Below are 14,402 nucleotides of genomic sequence, written 5' to 3'. Positions count from 1 at the left end.
AACACAGTTTGTCCCGTACTTCAGCTAAAATGGAAAAAGACACAAAGCAAATCAAATCAAATCAAATCACTTTTATTGTCACATCACATGTGCAGGTACATTGGTACAGCACATGTGAGTGAAATTCTTGTGTGCGAGCTTCACAAGCAAAGCTGGAGTTTTTCTGCGTCTTTACGCTGCACAGCTGTTTCTTCTTCTCTCACTCTCTCCCCCTCCCTCTCCTGTTGCTACTTCAGTCATGAAACTGATCAATGATCAGCTGATCGGCTATGCTTGTTTATCGCCCACTTTGCACCAGAAACAGGAAACCAGCGGAAACAGGAAAACAGCAACATCATCTAGCAAAGTTTTGCCAGGGGGCCAGGTAGGGCATTAACAGGGAAAGGGGGGCACAAAGAAATATGTTTCTTTCTTATTCTCATTTAAAAATATCTAGCTTTTATTAAATAATTATCTGAATCTTATAACCAAAGTTTTTATCTGACGTAAAATGTATAGAAATCATACATATACCAACAAGACAGTGTACATCACTGTCACCAAGGCGTTTGTTTTCATTCAAAGGCTTTATATCTTTAATACCTGGTGGGCCGGTCTCTAGTCAAAATGCCCGGGCCGATCTTTTGTCACAGTCCAGCCCTGGGCACGACACGCAGTGAGTTAATCTGAGAAGTTGCATTAAAAAATAAATGGCTGGGCCAGCGGTGCACATCACAAATTAGCTCACATAGACACACTAGTTGTGCCGCTTCTTAATGACGGTATCTTAGCTAACAACCACAACGACCAGATTCAACTTGTAATTGGCTAAAAATAACTTAGCTTACCAGTGAGAGGGACGTTGCTAGCTGACAGTTTTTTCAAGCGATGTTGAAATTTCCACATTCCGACACTTCAGATGCTTCAGGAGCTGTCCACTCAGCGCAGCATCAGCACCACAGAAATACACGGATACATCCGTAGACTCGAAACTGATCAAACCAGAAGGCTTTAATGAGCAGCTGGATTTGTCTCGCATTAACTGGCTGAGTTAATGCCAGTTAATGCGACATTGAAATGCAGCTGATTGAACTGAAAACCTCAACTTTGTGGGGGTGAAAGTTTGCAGAACTACGAACGAAGCTGGAATCCATAGCTGTGCGTGTTCATGGAGCTTGCATTTTCACCTGCTGGACATCACTACCTGACAAGTTTAACTGTCTTCAGAACATTGCAGAGGCATTATTGACAGTATTTGGCTCTACATATCTGTGTAAGCAGATTTTCTCTCACACGAAGAGTGTCCTCAGGTAGCGGTCTGCATGCTGGACACTTGTAGACCTGTGTCTCTGAGTGGGAGACCAGAGATCACATTAACATGTGTATCCCTGTATTAACAAACATGTCATATTGGCTCAGTTTATTTTTCTTATCATTGTTGTGAGGAGACCATAAAGAGCATTTGCATTTTCTGTTGTACAGTTCATTTGCTGTTATGGAGTTCTTGTTATGGATAAAAAGTGTATTTTTTTGTTTCAAAACAGCTGATAACTATTCGCTGATAGCTGCAAACATCTGCGAACAAATATAATTCTATAAAGTTGTTCTATATAGTGTGTAACTGTCAATATAGAGTTATTAAATTTATTGCTAATGCAATCATATGGCACATTGACTTCTGAGGAAATTTTAGATGGTACTCATCATCAGAAAGGTTGTCTACCCCCCGCTATAAGGCATAAAATACTTTCATTTTCTCAGAAATCGACAGTGTGCCTTATGTCTGAATTCTGGTTGTGCTTACTCACCTCGAACCGATTTTATGTGGTAGAAATCTGTCAAAAAAATGTTTTAGTATGATTTTGGTAAGCTATGAAGGCGCACAGCTTGATGGATTGCCGGAGCGTTACGGCTGCCGTAGTCAGGAGCTTCGCGGAGTAATCCGGGTCCAAAACTCCGTCTGCTTCAGGTCCCAAAGTCAAACGAAAAACTGTCTAAATTCTTTCATCCTTAATAAAATAATCAGCGTTGCTGCTTTACCAGGTGTAACAATTAAGTTTAACATCCAGGCATCCATGAAAACAGAATTTATTAAATTTAATGGAGTTAGAAGTTAGCAGGAAGTTAGCTCGCTAGTTTCCACTTAAACATGATATAGCATGTTCTGACTGAGAGATTTCTGAAAAATTAAAATGTACAGGTCTGCTATGACTTCCAACATAAATGAAAACAGACAGAAAACTAAACAGCAGTGATTTTTGTAGGGTTACTGAAGTTGGACTAGCTGGTATATAATGATGTGCTACGTGATCGCTAGCAAAACAGCTATGTTAGCATAACATTAGCACAGTGAAGCTGAAGGATGAACACTAACCTTTTTCCACTCGATAAAAGTTAACATGAGGATTTCTGGTGGTTAGGGACAAATGCAATTGCATGGCAGGATGCTATAAACGGACAAAACTTCAGTCAGGAGAACAACTGAGGTAATCCACAATACGAGGTTAGTCATTAATATACTGCAACAACATGGGAATAGAACAGCTGCGAGAGAATTCATCATTATTGAATCAATGGTACGGAAGTGGAGGAAGCGCAGTTTTTAGCTTTCCCCATATTCAAAAAGTGCTTCGTCTCTTTGCTATTACTGTCACCCAGCATAATTTGCAGATGATGTTGTTTGCAGCTGCTGCAATGCTTTCGACCAAAACAGGCACAGCTTGATGACGCCGTCAACATGCGCTATCACGGTAGAGCGGTATAAGTCAAAATCTCTACCGTTGGCCAAATTTATATTGTTTCTATCGTATACCGTTTCTACCGCCCACCCCTAATGCTTGTCAAGTTTTATTAAGCTCAAGTCTGCTGATTTTGTCACAGGCTTAAGGCTGTAATGCTGGAAATCCAGGCCACATTTTGGAGTAAGGTCTAGTCAAGGTCTAGTCTTGTATAGTGTAACCTGCATGTAACATCCTATGTGCATGCATAAGTGGACCATAGGTGTTTTGCTGGGTGTCTACCAAATATCAGGTAGTTTCAATGTTGTGTATGTCTGCTCATACTCAGAATGCAGTGTGACCAGTTGTTTATCTGTTTTATTCTGTCCAAACAAGCTTTTGCATTAGTTAGTAGAGTTACACCAGCAGAAATGCCTATCTGATGCTGTAGGGGCACATTCAAATGGAGGCGTGACAACATAAATTATAAATTAAAGGGTCACCATCTGGTCAAAACAGTTTTGTTCAGGAGTGCTGAGGTATTTGACTCTGATTTTAAGACATTATAATATTTGGTGCAACAAATAATTTAGAAAGGAAATGAAATGCTATATCTGTCACTATGTTCCCTGGATAAATAAAAAGTTAGCAAATGAATTGTCATCACATGGTGCAGATGGGCCACCAGAGGGAGTTGACAGGTGTTGTGCTTTGTCACAGATCATCTGTCTTCCACCAACTCAATTCTGTCTTTCAGAGAATAGACATTATAGGCATAACATTGTATATTCACAGCTCAGATAATAAAATTACCTATCTATCTAATCTGGAGAGACACTGTAATTATTTATGTTTTGCTATTTTTCTTTTATGTGATATGACCATATTATCGATTGTATACACTAGTTTTTATTGTATACAATGTGTATTGTACACTCTATACTTTAGAGTTTAATATTCAATCCTACGGGTCCCCATAAATGTACTGTACAAAAAAAGGTGTACACAGTCAGTTGTTGATGATTTGTTGCCTGCAATCACTAAAATTATTTAAAATTCAGATTAGAGTGAAACTCCCCAACAATCAGACAAAGCCCTATGCTCAAGCAGTAGTAAATGGACTGGTTCTTATATAGCACTTTTCTACTCTGATAAGGCACTCGGAGCGCTACAACTTGCCTTATTCACCCACTCATACAAGCACTTTTTTTTTCTTTTTCTATGCAATTGCTTTCTGTCTAAAATTCACACTCCAGTGGATGCATCGAAGAGCAACTTGGGGTTACTATCTTGCCCAAGTATATCTGGCATGCAGGCTAGTTCAGACAGAGGATCTGTTGCTGTTGGTTTTGGCAAGTAAGAAGAAAAAATAGAAGAGCATTCAAATAGATTACAAAATTCTGATTTCACTCTACATTAGTTACAGTCACAGATACATATCTTGAAACAAAGACTACACAAAATGAAACATCTGAAAACGAACCTATAACTCTTTACTAAGATATAAATAATCGTTTTTCAGTTTGTTTTTTAATAAAGCCTAAATGCCAAAAAGTCTATATTAGATCACAATAAACCACAGCTAGTTTTCATCATTTGAGTCACAAGCCATCTGTAGAAAACAGTGGTTTTCATCATGGTACCTGGCTGGAGGAGGCTTTCCAATGAACAACCTCAAGGAAAAAAGAATCCCTGAAGTGAATACAACTTGTGTATGAACAAAAATGGACACAACAATATCACATGTCCAAGACTGATCTTCCCAAGTACATGAAAAGCCCATGAAAAGAAAATCCACGATCAAGTTCAAGAGAAAAATTTCCATGGCATTGGTAAGGCAGCAAAGGCTGTTGCATATCAGTGAATGCAGTGTTGATTTTTATAAGTAGTAGCTTCCCCCAATAACAAGCAATGGCTCTCTGACCATGGCATGTTTGCATTAGAACAGGTAGAATGCCCTTTCTCTGAAGCAAAACTAATAGAGATTACCAATAGAAATGTATTTTTTATTTACTGTAGTTGCAGCAAATTTTTTGCAATATTTAGCTGTTCAGTTAAAAAACACAGAATTCTAAATTTGCCACAGCTGATATTTTTCTTCCTCTTTGAAAGTACATCCTCCGCCAAAGAATTTTTACATTTAAAACCCACACATTTTGCTTTCCCAAATGTATTGGCAGGGGCGCAACACCTTGGGTTGGTTGCGTTGATTCAAATTTTCACCTGATGTGTTTTTGTAACCTTTCCTTATAATGCTGTGTCATTTGGGCAGGTTTTTTGAAACAGTGTTATTATTATTGCAGTAATGCAGCTCAGCAAAATGCACTAGCAAATTTTATAAACTGCTGGATGGCTGACTTTATATGACATGGAAGTGACTTTATACTATACTTATGCATGTTCATCTTCACAGTAAATCAAATCTTTTGTTATTCATTTTTGCAAGTCTATCATAGTTGTAATATAATGTCTTGTCAATTATGTACTGCTATGAAGAATATTTCAAAAATATCGATGGGCATCTTAATAGGTCATGCCATGCTTTTTAAACCTCATGCTGCTTGTTAAATACATGTATTAACATATTTCTTAATATGTTAATTCTGTTTTATATGCATGTGCACTACAAGTGAACTTAATTATTTAAAATATTGCTCACTGTTCTTGTATTTAAAACACCAACTTGTCCTTGAAAAATCTTGGAAAATGCATGCGTCATTGGAGTCTTCCTTAAATCAACAACAAAACCACCCATGATATTTATTTTTAATTCCCACTTCATTGTACCATTTCTTTCAGGTGTCACCTGCATCTTCCAAGACAAATATTTCACAAGATTCACAACAAAAAAATCTTGAATTAGGACAGAGGCAGGTCTTTCCAGCAGAATCCCCATCCTTACCATGTGATTCAAATACAGTTTTCACTAAAAAACTAGAATTACCAATTCCAGCTAACTTTGACTTGAGTAAAGCACAATTTGACACCACAGTGAACAATCAAATTAGTGCACCACAGGAAAAAGACAAAATGTCATCTCCCACAAGTGAAGATTATGGCTTAGTTAAACCAAGCTTCATGACTCTAGAATCAGTCTCTCAAACAGCTCAAGATAGCCCAGATGCTGCAACTGTCATGTCCTCAGAATCCACACCAACACCACCAGGGTCTGGGTCCCCTCAGCTTGACCAGCTTCTGTCAGATCTGGAGGAGATGAAACTTAAGTTTAGACCAGAGGCACTTAAACCACATTCATCTGAATCCACCAACGAGATCCCTGCAGTTGACCAAATGTATGAGTTCCAAGATATTTTCCTTCAGGATCACAGCCCTGCAGAATATAGTGATATGCTAAAAGTCAATCTATCATCTGCTGCACAGTTTGCAGTAGATAACCCAGATATTCCCATTACAGAGCATCCACATTTCCAGACATCCATTCAGCTTGAACATGAAATGGTCTCAGTCATTCCCGATGTAACAAAACTTGTCATAAGCGTACCATCAAGCTCTGGTCTTCATAAAGACAGTTCTGAGTCCTCTAATGAATCCCTTTCGAGCCCAGAATCTTCCCAAAGACTTTGTGAAGAAATGGAACAACCAAGCTTTCATGTGGATGCATTTCAGTTAAGCACACATGGTCTAAATAATACTCAGAAATTTCCTTCAGTTGCTACAAAGAGCAAGTCTGACATACCTGAGAAAGATATTTGTTGGGAAGATGCTACAACTGACATTCTTCAGAGTCAAGAAGCACATGAATTAGCTATGCCATCTAATGACTTTAAAGGTGTGACAGAATCACAGACTAACCCAGATAGACTTCAGTTATGGGCAGCAAACTCTGTTGACAGTATACATAATGAAGATTTGTCTTCACAGTCTCTTTCTGATTTGACTCCTGAGACAGTGATATCTGCAAGAAATTTCAGCTTTGAAGAACTGGTGCCCAATTCCTCATCAAGGAACTTAAAAATATCTTCAGATGAGGACAGGACCAGTGAACACCATTCAGAAGGATCTCTGACTTCAGTAGACGATGAATGTTTTGACTCTGAGTCTTCTTCAGTCAAACCCAAAACTTATTCTTCTTCAGCCTCTGATGAAGAGTACAACTTGCCACCTGGCTATGCAGAGGCCTCCTCTATTTCATCTACCTATACTCAGATACCTTCAGGATACAGTCCTATAGTGCATAGTGGTGCAGACAGTCCAACCAATGAATATTCTGACCCAGAGCCTTACTTTGACTGCAAACAGGGTTCATCCGATTTCTCAGAGCCTGATCCTGATGAATCTGAGACAAGAGCTAGGTCAAGTGGAGGTCAAGCCCAGGATCACTCTAGAGTGCAGGAAAAGTTGAATCAAAAAGTACTGTTGTCTTCTGGAAGTGAAGATTACGAAGACGCTTCTTTTGTCCATGAGCCTATTTATTGTGTAGATGTAAAGAGAGAAGAAATGCAAGAAACATCAGATGAAGAATTCACCTTGTGTGAGACTTCACAACCACCACCTGTCTGTGAAACTGCAGCATATCATGATACTGATAAATCTCTGACAAGGGTAAGATGAGAGTTGGTAAAAAAAACTGCAAGTGTTTTCCCCAGAGCTGAGCTTGGCCAAATGACTATATTTGCTTCAGAGAGGAATGACTGCTGGTAACCCTGTAGACACGTGAATGGGAGCTAAAACTCCTTCTAACCCTTAATTTGTTTTGATTTCACATTTGACTAATCCTAACTTAGCATGTCACTTTGCTGCCTGTAACTAGTAGGATCACTCACAGTGATAACATGAGTTACTTTTTTTTTCATCAGTAGGCACATTTATTGTCATCTAGGTAAGAGCATGGTGTATTTTCTTTTTTTGTTTAATTATAGACTGCCATGTTGTACTTTCAGTGTAATGTACAAAACGACATGCAATCATCTGAAAGTGCAACATATCACTCTGCTTCTTGCTTGCTTTCCTGCAAACCTAGCATTCATGCTGTCATTCATTATTAAATGTCAATGGATTTGTGTTGCTTGGTCAGGAGATCAACGCTGAGCTTGGATCAATGTCAGAAAGTTCAGATGATGAATTTTTGACTGCCAGAATAGTACAAAGAAGAGTTGTCATTCAGGTATCTGATTTAGCATGACTGATGACGTTTTAAACCAGTGTGGCAACTAAATGAAAGCTAAAAACTTTCACTGTCAAGTTACAAATGTTTATTTTCTAACAACCTTAAGTCTTAACAGAAAGGATTAAAATGGGTTCAAATTAGATAACACACCCCTTGATTAACATGTATGAGCCTAACCTGAGAGTTTTGTGCTGCTGTGAGCACTTTTTTTCTTGGTTTATTTAACAAAATACATCTGAAAATGCAAGTTTGTTTCCTGTGTCCCGAAGTCTCTGTTTTCTCACTGAATTACTGCTTAAAAGTTGTGTGCATTATTATACTCGAACATACAGTTGCACTAATTTGTCAGTTAAAGAAGTGAATATTTCACTGACCCAAATGAGCCTGTATGATTATTAGTTGTCTTGTTTTCCTCATAGGCTGATGAAATGCCAGACCTCCCTGCCCAGTCGGTGTCAGAAGAAAGGTACAAGGATGAAAATGGACACATAGTTGTCAAAAAGGTGGAGAAAAAATGCACTATATGCATTATATGCAAGTATAAGTTAATCCTATATATAGTCGTTAAATGCATTATCTTGCTCAGGTTACCCGTAAAATTATACGTAAGTGTGTTTCCGCGGATGGTGCGGAGCATGAAGAGACAACCTTAGAAGGAGCTCCTCAGGGGTTTGTCCCTGCAGCGGAGGGAGATGGCTACTCTAAGGTTGTGAAGCGGACAGTCGTGAAAAGTGAGGGAGACCACACAGAGGTATGTTCGTTGCAGATGTCCTTCTTCATAGTGTTTTGTTCTGTTTTGTTTTGGGGTTGTTTTTTGTTTTGTTTTTTACCAAAAAATGGAAGGTGTAACATCTATACTGACATTAATATATAAAGTACAGCTAAATAAACTTTTTGACCTAGGTGACTTTTACCGAACGTGAGCATTCGTCATCATCAAGGCAGGAGACGGCTGATGGCCGCAAGATCAGTCACACGGAAAGGACAACCGTGTTGGAGGGTGAAAGGACAGTGACACACCATGGTGATCAGTCTTTGACCTCTGATCTGCCTACAGCCCAGGACGACTTCAAGAAGGTTTTTAAACACTTTGTCACCGTTATTCCCCAACCACATAACCACATATTAACATAATACTTATACATCAACATTCTTCATGTCTTAGCACCTTAGGTTTAAAAATAATAATAAACAAACAGCACATTGTGAAGATGTTTCGAGTTTCAAATGTATGTTTTTTATTATTTAATCACTTTGAATTAAGAGACTGTGTTCTCTGCTTTTCATGCCACCAGGCATTCGGTTATTTGAGTGGTTTTAGCGGAACAGAGCTCCCTCTGGTGGTAGAAAGAGAGACTATCAAAGAGGATGGAACAGTGGTCAGGAGGTGTGCCTACTGGAGTGCACGTGTGTGTGTGAAGCTTACTATTATTGACTAATGTTTGCGCATGTTCATTTGTGCTGGCAAACAAATTTTTTGTATTCTTAACCAATTCAAAGTCAAACGTGTAAATAAACCAGTGAGATGTGAGTTTATAATTTTTTAACTCTTGTGAACAACTGCAAGAAAATGTTGTCCCGTGCACTACATTAAAATTATTATTCATGCACTATTTAGTTGTTTTTAGTAAATCATAGTTTTAGTGATTACTTTGTGTTGCTGCTTTTGAGTAGTATAGAAGTTGAATAGCCTTAAATATTCCAAGTAATTAACAAGCAAAAGACACAAAAATGAAAAGGAAAAAGATACATTTTGACACAAATGAGTTTTGAGTAGAATTCCGTAGGTTTCCTAATGGTGGTATTTTACAAACAAGTTTAATTCAGGAAAAACTGGCTCAAAAGAAATTCCTTGGTTTGAGGAACCTGAATTCAGGTTCCACGCAGGGGACGACATGTTTTCAGCCTTAACAGTATGAGTTTTGCAACACAATCTTAAGCTTTCTCCACTAAGAAAATAGCTATGAAGTTGCTCACAAAAAATTGATTCCTTTCATCTAGTCATAGTGATTTCAGGTCCAGATGAACAGAATCAAGTTGTGGGGATTTCCTTACCTGGACGATCGAGCATGCATCAAGACCATGAAGTTGCTGTGCATGTGTGCAGCGAGTATTAATAGAGATGAGAAAGAGAGATCAATTTCTCCCATAACTGCTTCTCAGGCTCACTGTCCACAACTGAATTTAAAGTCCTTCTCTTTACATACAAAATCTTGAGTAATCAGGCTTCATCATACCGTCATCAGACAGTTTTATATTATCCCAACAGAGCACTTCTGCTTTCAGACGGCAGGTTTATTTGTGGTTTCTAGAGTTTCTAAAAAAGCTTTCACATTTCGTCCCCCATGTGGGTGATATAGAGTCACTTGATTATTGGGGTTTTCTCCAGAATACTATAGGGTCTTTACTTTACAGTATCAAGTGTCCTGAGGTGATCGTTGTTGGGATTTGGCACTTTATAAGTAAACCTGAATTTAATTCAACTGTGTAAATCCAAAAATGTAATGTTGGATTTACACGGTCTAATCTGTGTGGGGGTTTTTTTTCTCCTATAACATATCTGTAACTATAGCTCTTCCTTTACTTTATTTTCCACAGGTGAATTTTTTCAAAGATATTTATCTTTCTTTATCTATTTCCCCTCCCTGCCTCTTGCTACCTGTCCAGGGCCCATCTGCGTAAAGGTTGCACTCTCACACGAACAGTGGTTGAGGGAGCTGGGCAGCGCAAACAGGTCATTCAAGAGAAAGTGGACCACCCCAGAAAAGGATCAAAAACCCGTGATCTCCAACAGCATCTCCACCAGCTCTTTCACCGCTACTACGAAGAAGAAAAGAACAATGATGAGGAGGAAGGAAGAGTAAATGATTGAGTAACACTCTGCCCAACTCCCTCGTTGTGCCCATGCTAAAATCCCTGCTAGTCCTATGCATTAGTCACATGCAATCCTAGTGTGCACAAACACACCTCAAAGCTACCACAGTCTTCCCCTTTAGGACCTGGAAGATGATCTTTAGTTCTTGATTTGGAGTTTTTTCCCTGTGTGGTTTCAAAGTACTTCTGAGTTTCTTTATTTTATTTTTTTATCTTTTTGCCTTTTGTGACCAAAGAAAGCCTTTTGTTGATCTCCTGATTGTTTTACTTTCTGATTCAAGTTGTCTGATAGGTTTGTCTTATCCTGTGGTAGAGCAACAGAACACTCAAAGAAAACAGAGCGACACTATCCCCATCAAATAACTCACAAACCTCCGAAGTACATTTTACTTAAAAACACTGGTACTGCTCTTGGAGTAGGTGCTTGGACTGAAAGACGATATTTCACATTGCACTGCCTCTCACAACTTTCACAGATAATCCTTTATGAAAAAAAACAACTTCTCACTCACTGTACTAGCCTCTGCTTTTTTGATTCAGATGGTCAAGATATCACAAACAGAAAATCAGACTGTACTGACACTGAATTTAACTGCTGCTGTTGTGTTTCGTGTTGACTATGTGTACTCTGTCTTTGGGAATTATATATTCTATTTAATCTCAACATTACTGACATCTGTAGCCTAGGAATGAATAATCACTCATGTGAACTTAACAGGCATGACTAATCAACATCTGTCAGTTTGATCCTAGCTTTGACTGCTTTGTCGTTGTGTGGATTGCCCTTCTGCTTTTCTTTACCTTGTGTGTGTGTGTGTGTGTGTGTGTGTGTGTGTGTGTGTGTGTGTGTGTGTGTGTGTGTGTGTGTGTGTGTCTTTCATTCTTTATTATTATGTTTCAACTAATCATTGTTGACCTCCACTTTTAAAGTATGGATGTGATGAGTGCAGGTGTAACTGTACGTGCTTTAGGTTTGATTTTGTCTGTGCATTTGATGAGTTAAATACCACACTGAACGCTGGTCAAAAGTTTCTGTAGGTGATTTTAACTTGTTTGCTGATGTTTGTTTGTTTTTTCATTTTCGTGTAGAGAAGTTATTTAATTTAATAATTCAGCCCCTCAGGATTTGGCACTGGGAAATGAAATAATCCCAGTTTTCTAATATTACATTTGCGGTAAGATGATGATACACTCAGTGTTTTATTTATGTAAAGATTTGTTAGTTTATCTTTTGAATCCGATTGTTGAAGTAGATAAAGGCGGTTTTGTGTTATGTGTGTGAGTGAATGATTCGGCGTATGTAGTTAAAGGATGTGTAGCAGTTTCTGTCAGCAAAGAAAAGAAATGTTTATTTTACACAATTAGCATTTGCACTCCTGAATTTCAGAAGAGGAAACCTCCATGCTTTCTGTGCACTGCAATACAAGGTACAGAATATATCAGCCACAGGGATATACTCATTGTGGAGGGATTGCTGTAACAAAGCAGGTTGAGAGCTTAAATATATGATTATCCACAGCTCGGAGCATCGCTACTGTTTGTATTTACAACATGCAATGTATTTACTCTCACTCTCACTGTTTATTTTGTGATTTAGAGAAAAAAATGCAAATTAGTGGAGATTCACTGTGACAGATATGCTTTTAATTTGAAGACTCAGCATCCCTTCTCTGTGATGATGACCCGTTATATACATATACAATGCATATATAAATAAATATCTATAAAGGCATGTATTACTGTATCAAAAGTCAAGAATGCAGAAAAGAAAATGGCTGCAGTGTATCTATAGCTGAGAATAAAAATCTACAAATGTGCAGTGTTGTATCTGATTACATCTTTTAACTGTAAAATGGGCCATTTTGACATGCCAAAATAGTAGCTTGGGTGTATTGTTGATGGTTGTGTCTCAGGGGAGGTCTTGCATAACCAAGTTCAGAGCTTACTGGAACTGAGAATTATTAATTCCATCTGTGCTTTTCTAGAAACTACTTTACTCTGCTTCTTTATTTGCAAGAGGGCGCCTTGTCTGCATATTTGACCATGAATATCATGCTGGATTTTCTTCCTGACTTAACTCCAAAAGGATTTATGTCTCAGAACTGAACTGGGGAGCTTTTGTTTGTTGGGAAAATGTCTAATACACTACACTTTTTCTACTGTGACAAAGGAAAAATTATCTTAAAAATTGTCTTTTTAAATTCCTGCTACATCCAGTCCCATCAGTTTTATAATAAAGATATGTTAGGCACATGTACTTAGTAGAGTTTGTACTGCCTCCTGCTGGGCATCAGGGGTAACCCAGAAGAAACAGATTTCCATTTAAACTCAAGATAAATGGGTTGCATGAATTTTACCTCACACTACACATTTTCAAAGACACAGTTCCAGTCTTTAAAAAGTATTACAAATGATCCATAAATCTGCACCCATGTGTACTAAGAGTCAAATCAGCTACTTGGGAAGAAATGGTTTATAAACAGGACAGCTTTCATCACAGTGGGTTAAGAAATTGATTTGCCTAATTGACACATGTTCAGGTCTGTGTGAAATGCACTCTTCTGGAGATGTGATCTAAAGATCCTTTCCTTGGTTTAGCACCCTGCAGTTGTCCTTGTGCAATAGCCCGACAAAGCTAGTGAATTCAAGAACTTGTTGATGGTAAGAGGGTTGAAAGGTTAAGAAATCTTCATCCAAGGAGGTCATTTAAGGTTGAACTGCTTATTTAATACACTTTACCTCCATACTACCAAGGTAAGTAGAATCCAACTTTATTGATCATAAACACATGTTTCACCTGGTAGCTTAAATATTTAAATGCTTTCTCACACATTTTCAGTCCAGTCCTCACACCTGACCATTTTCAGGGGAATATTTTTTTAATCAATCATTCATGCACAAAAAGGCATCTAACTACAAGGATCAACCAGTGTTGTATCTACACAAAACAGGCAAATTAGCAAAGAACATATTTTTAACTGCCTCTTTAGACAGTTTGTTACTAGCAAAAGCACATAATTCTTTTCCATTTCTTTAGTTGAATACAAAAAATAGCCAAAGATAACACTTTGAGGAGTAAATGGTAATTTTGCAACAACAAGGTGATTCCCAAAGCGCCATCAACTCAACACTTGGCATATTTCGACATCGTGTACAATGTATCCTTAAAAAATTTGAGGAATCAGGACAAAAGAAGACGTCATAACAGTGATTGTCTACAGTCATACTATAAAACACAGCTGAGGCTCTGTCATGGTTTGGGGCTGTATTTTAGTCAGTGTTGTTGGAGATCTTGTCAAAATTGATGGAATTGTGAACAATAATATTTTGGTCCACCATGCAATACCATCTGGAAAGCATCTGATTAATAACAGCATCATTTTCAGCCGGAAAATCATCCCAAACACACTGCTAATGCAGTAAAAGCATACCTGCGTAGAAAAAAGATACGTATGCACACTATCAGTCATGGATCGGCCTCCCCAGAGCCCAGGTTGTACATGTTGTATTTCAGAGTATGTTTAAACATGAAAATGTAATATAAGTCTTTAAATATCCAAATAATCAGGCACAACAATATAGCCTGGTCTGGGCTTAGCATTTCTGAAGCACAGCAATCTAATCACACAGTGACCAAACCACAGGACACAAATGCATGAAAAATCAATACCAAAATAACACAAAATAAAATTAAAACACATCAA

The 14,402-nt window shown here is 38.1% G+C and overlaps 1 protein-coding gene across 4 annotated transcripts in view; it reads left to right on the top strand.

Annotated features, from left to right (window-relative positions):
* Positions 1–11,877, top strand: part of ank2a (ankyrin 2a, neuronal) — an 88,506-nt gene extending 76,629 nt beyond the window's left edge. The window contains exons 7-13 of one of the 4 annotated variants that reach the window (XM_085409994.1): positions 5,496–7,259; positions 7,732–7,821; positions 8,244–8,327; positions 8,411–8,575; positions 8,728–8,901; positions 9,120–9,211; positions 10,492–11,877. In XM_085409994.1, coding sequence (XP_085266120.1) covers positions 5,496–7,259; positions 7,732–7,821; positions 8,244–8,327; positions 8,411–8,575; positions 8,728–8,901; positions 9,120–9,211; positions 10,492–10,696 — 2,574 coding nt within the window. In that variant the 3' untranslated portion in view covers positions 10,697–11,877. The remainder of the gene's footprint in view (positions 1–5,495; positions 7,260–7,731; positions 7,822–8,243; positions 8,328–8,410; positions 8,576–8,727; positions 8,902–9,119; positions 9,212–10,491) is intronic. The other 3 variants (XM_085409992.1, XM_085409993.1, XM_085409995.1) reach the window with 3 other exon arrangements.
* Positions 11,878–14,402: the final 2,525 nt, after the last annotated feature.

The sequence above is a fragment of the Rhamphochromis longiceps genome, linkage group LG6, assembly GCF_057381845.1.
Source record: "Rhamphochromis longiceps isolate RC_006_pf linkage group LG6, R_longiceps_female_GT1.1, whole genome shotgun sequence".
Classification (NCBI taxonomy): Eukaryota; Metazoa; Chordata; class Actinopteri; order Cichliformes; family Cichlidae; genus Rhamphochromis; species Rhamphochromis longiceps.
The sequence above is the reverse complement of the archived record's forward strand: the minus strand, read 5'-3'. Positions and strand labels throughout refer to the sequence as shown.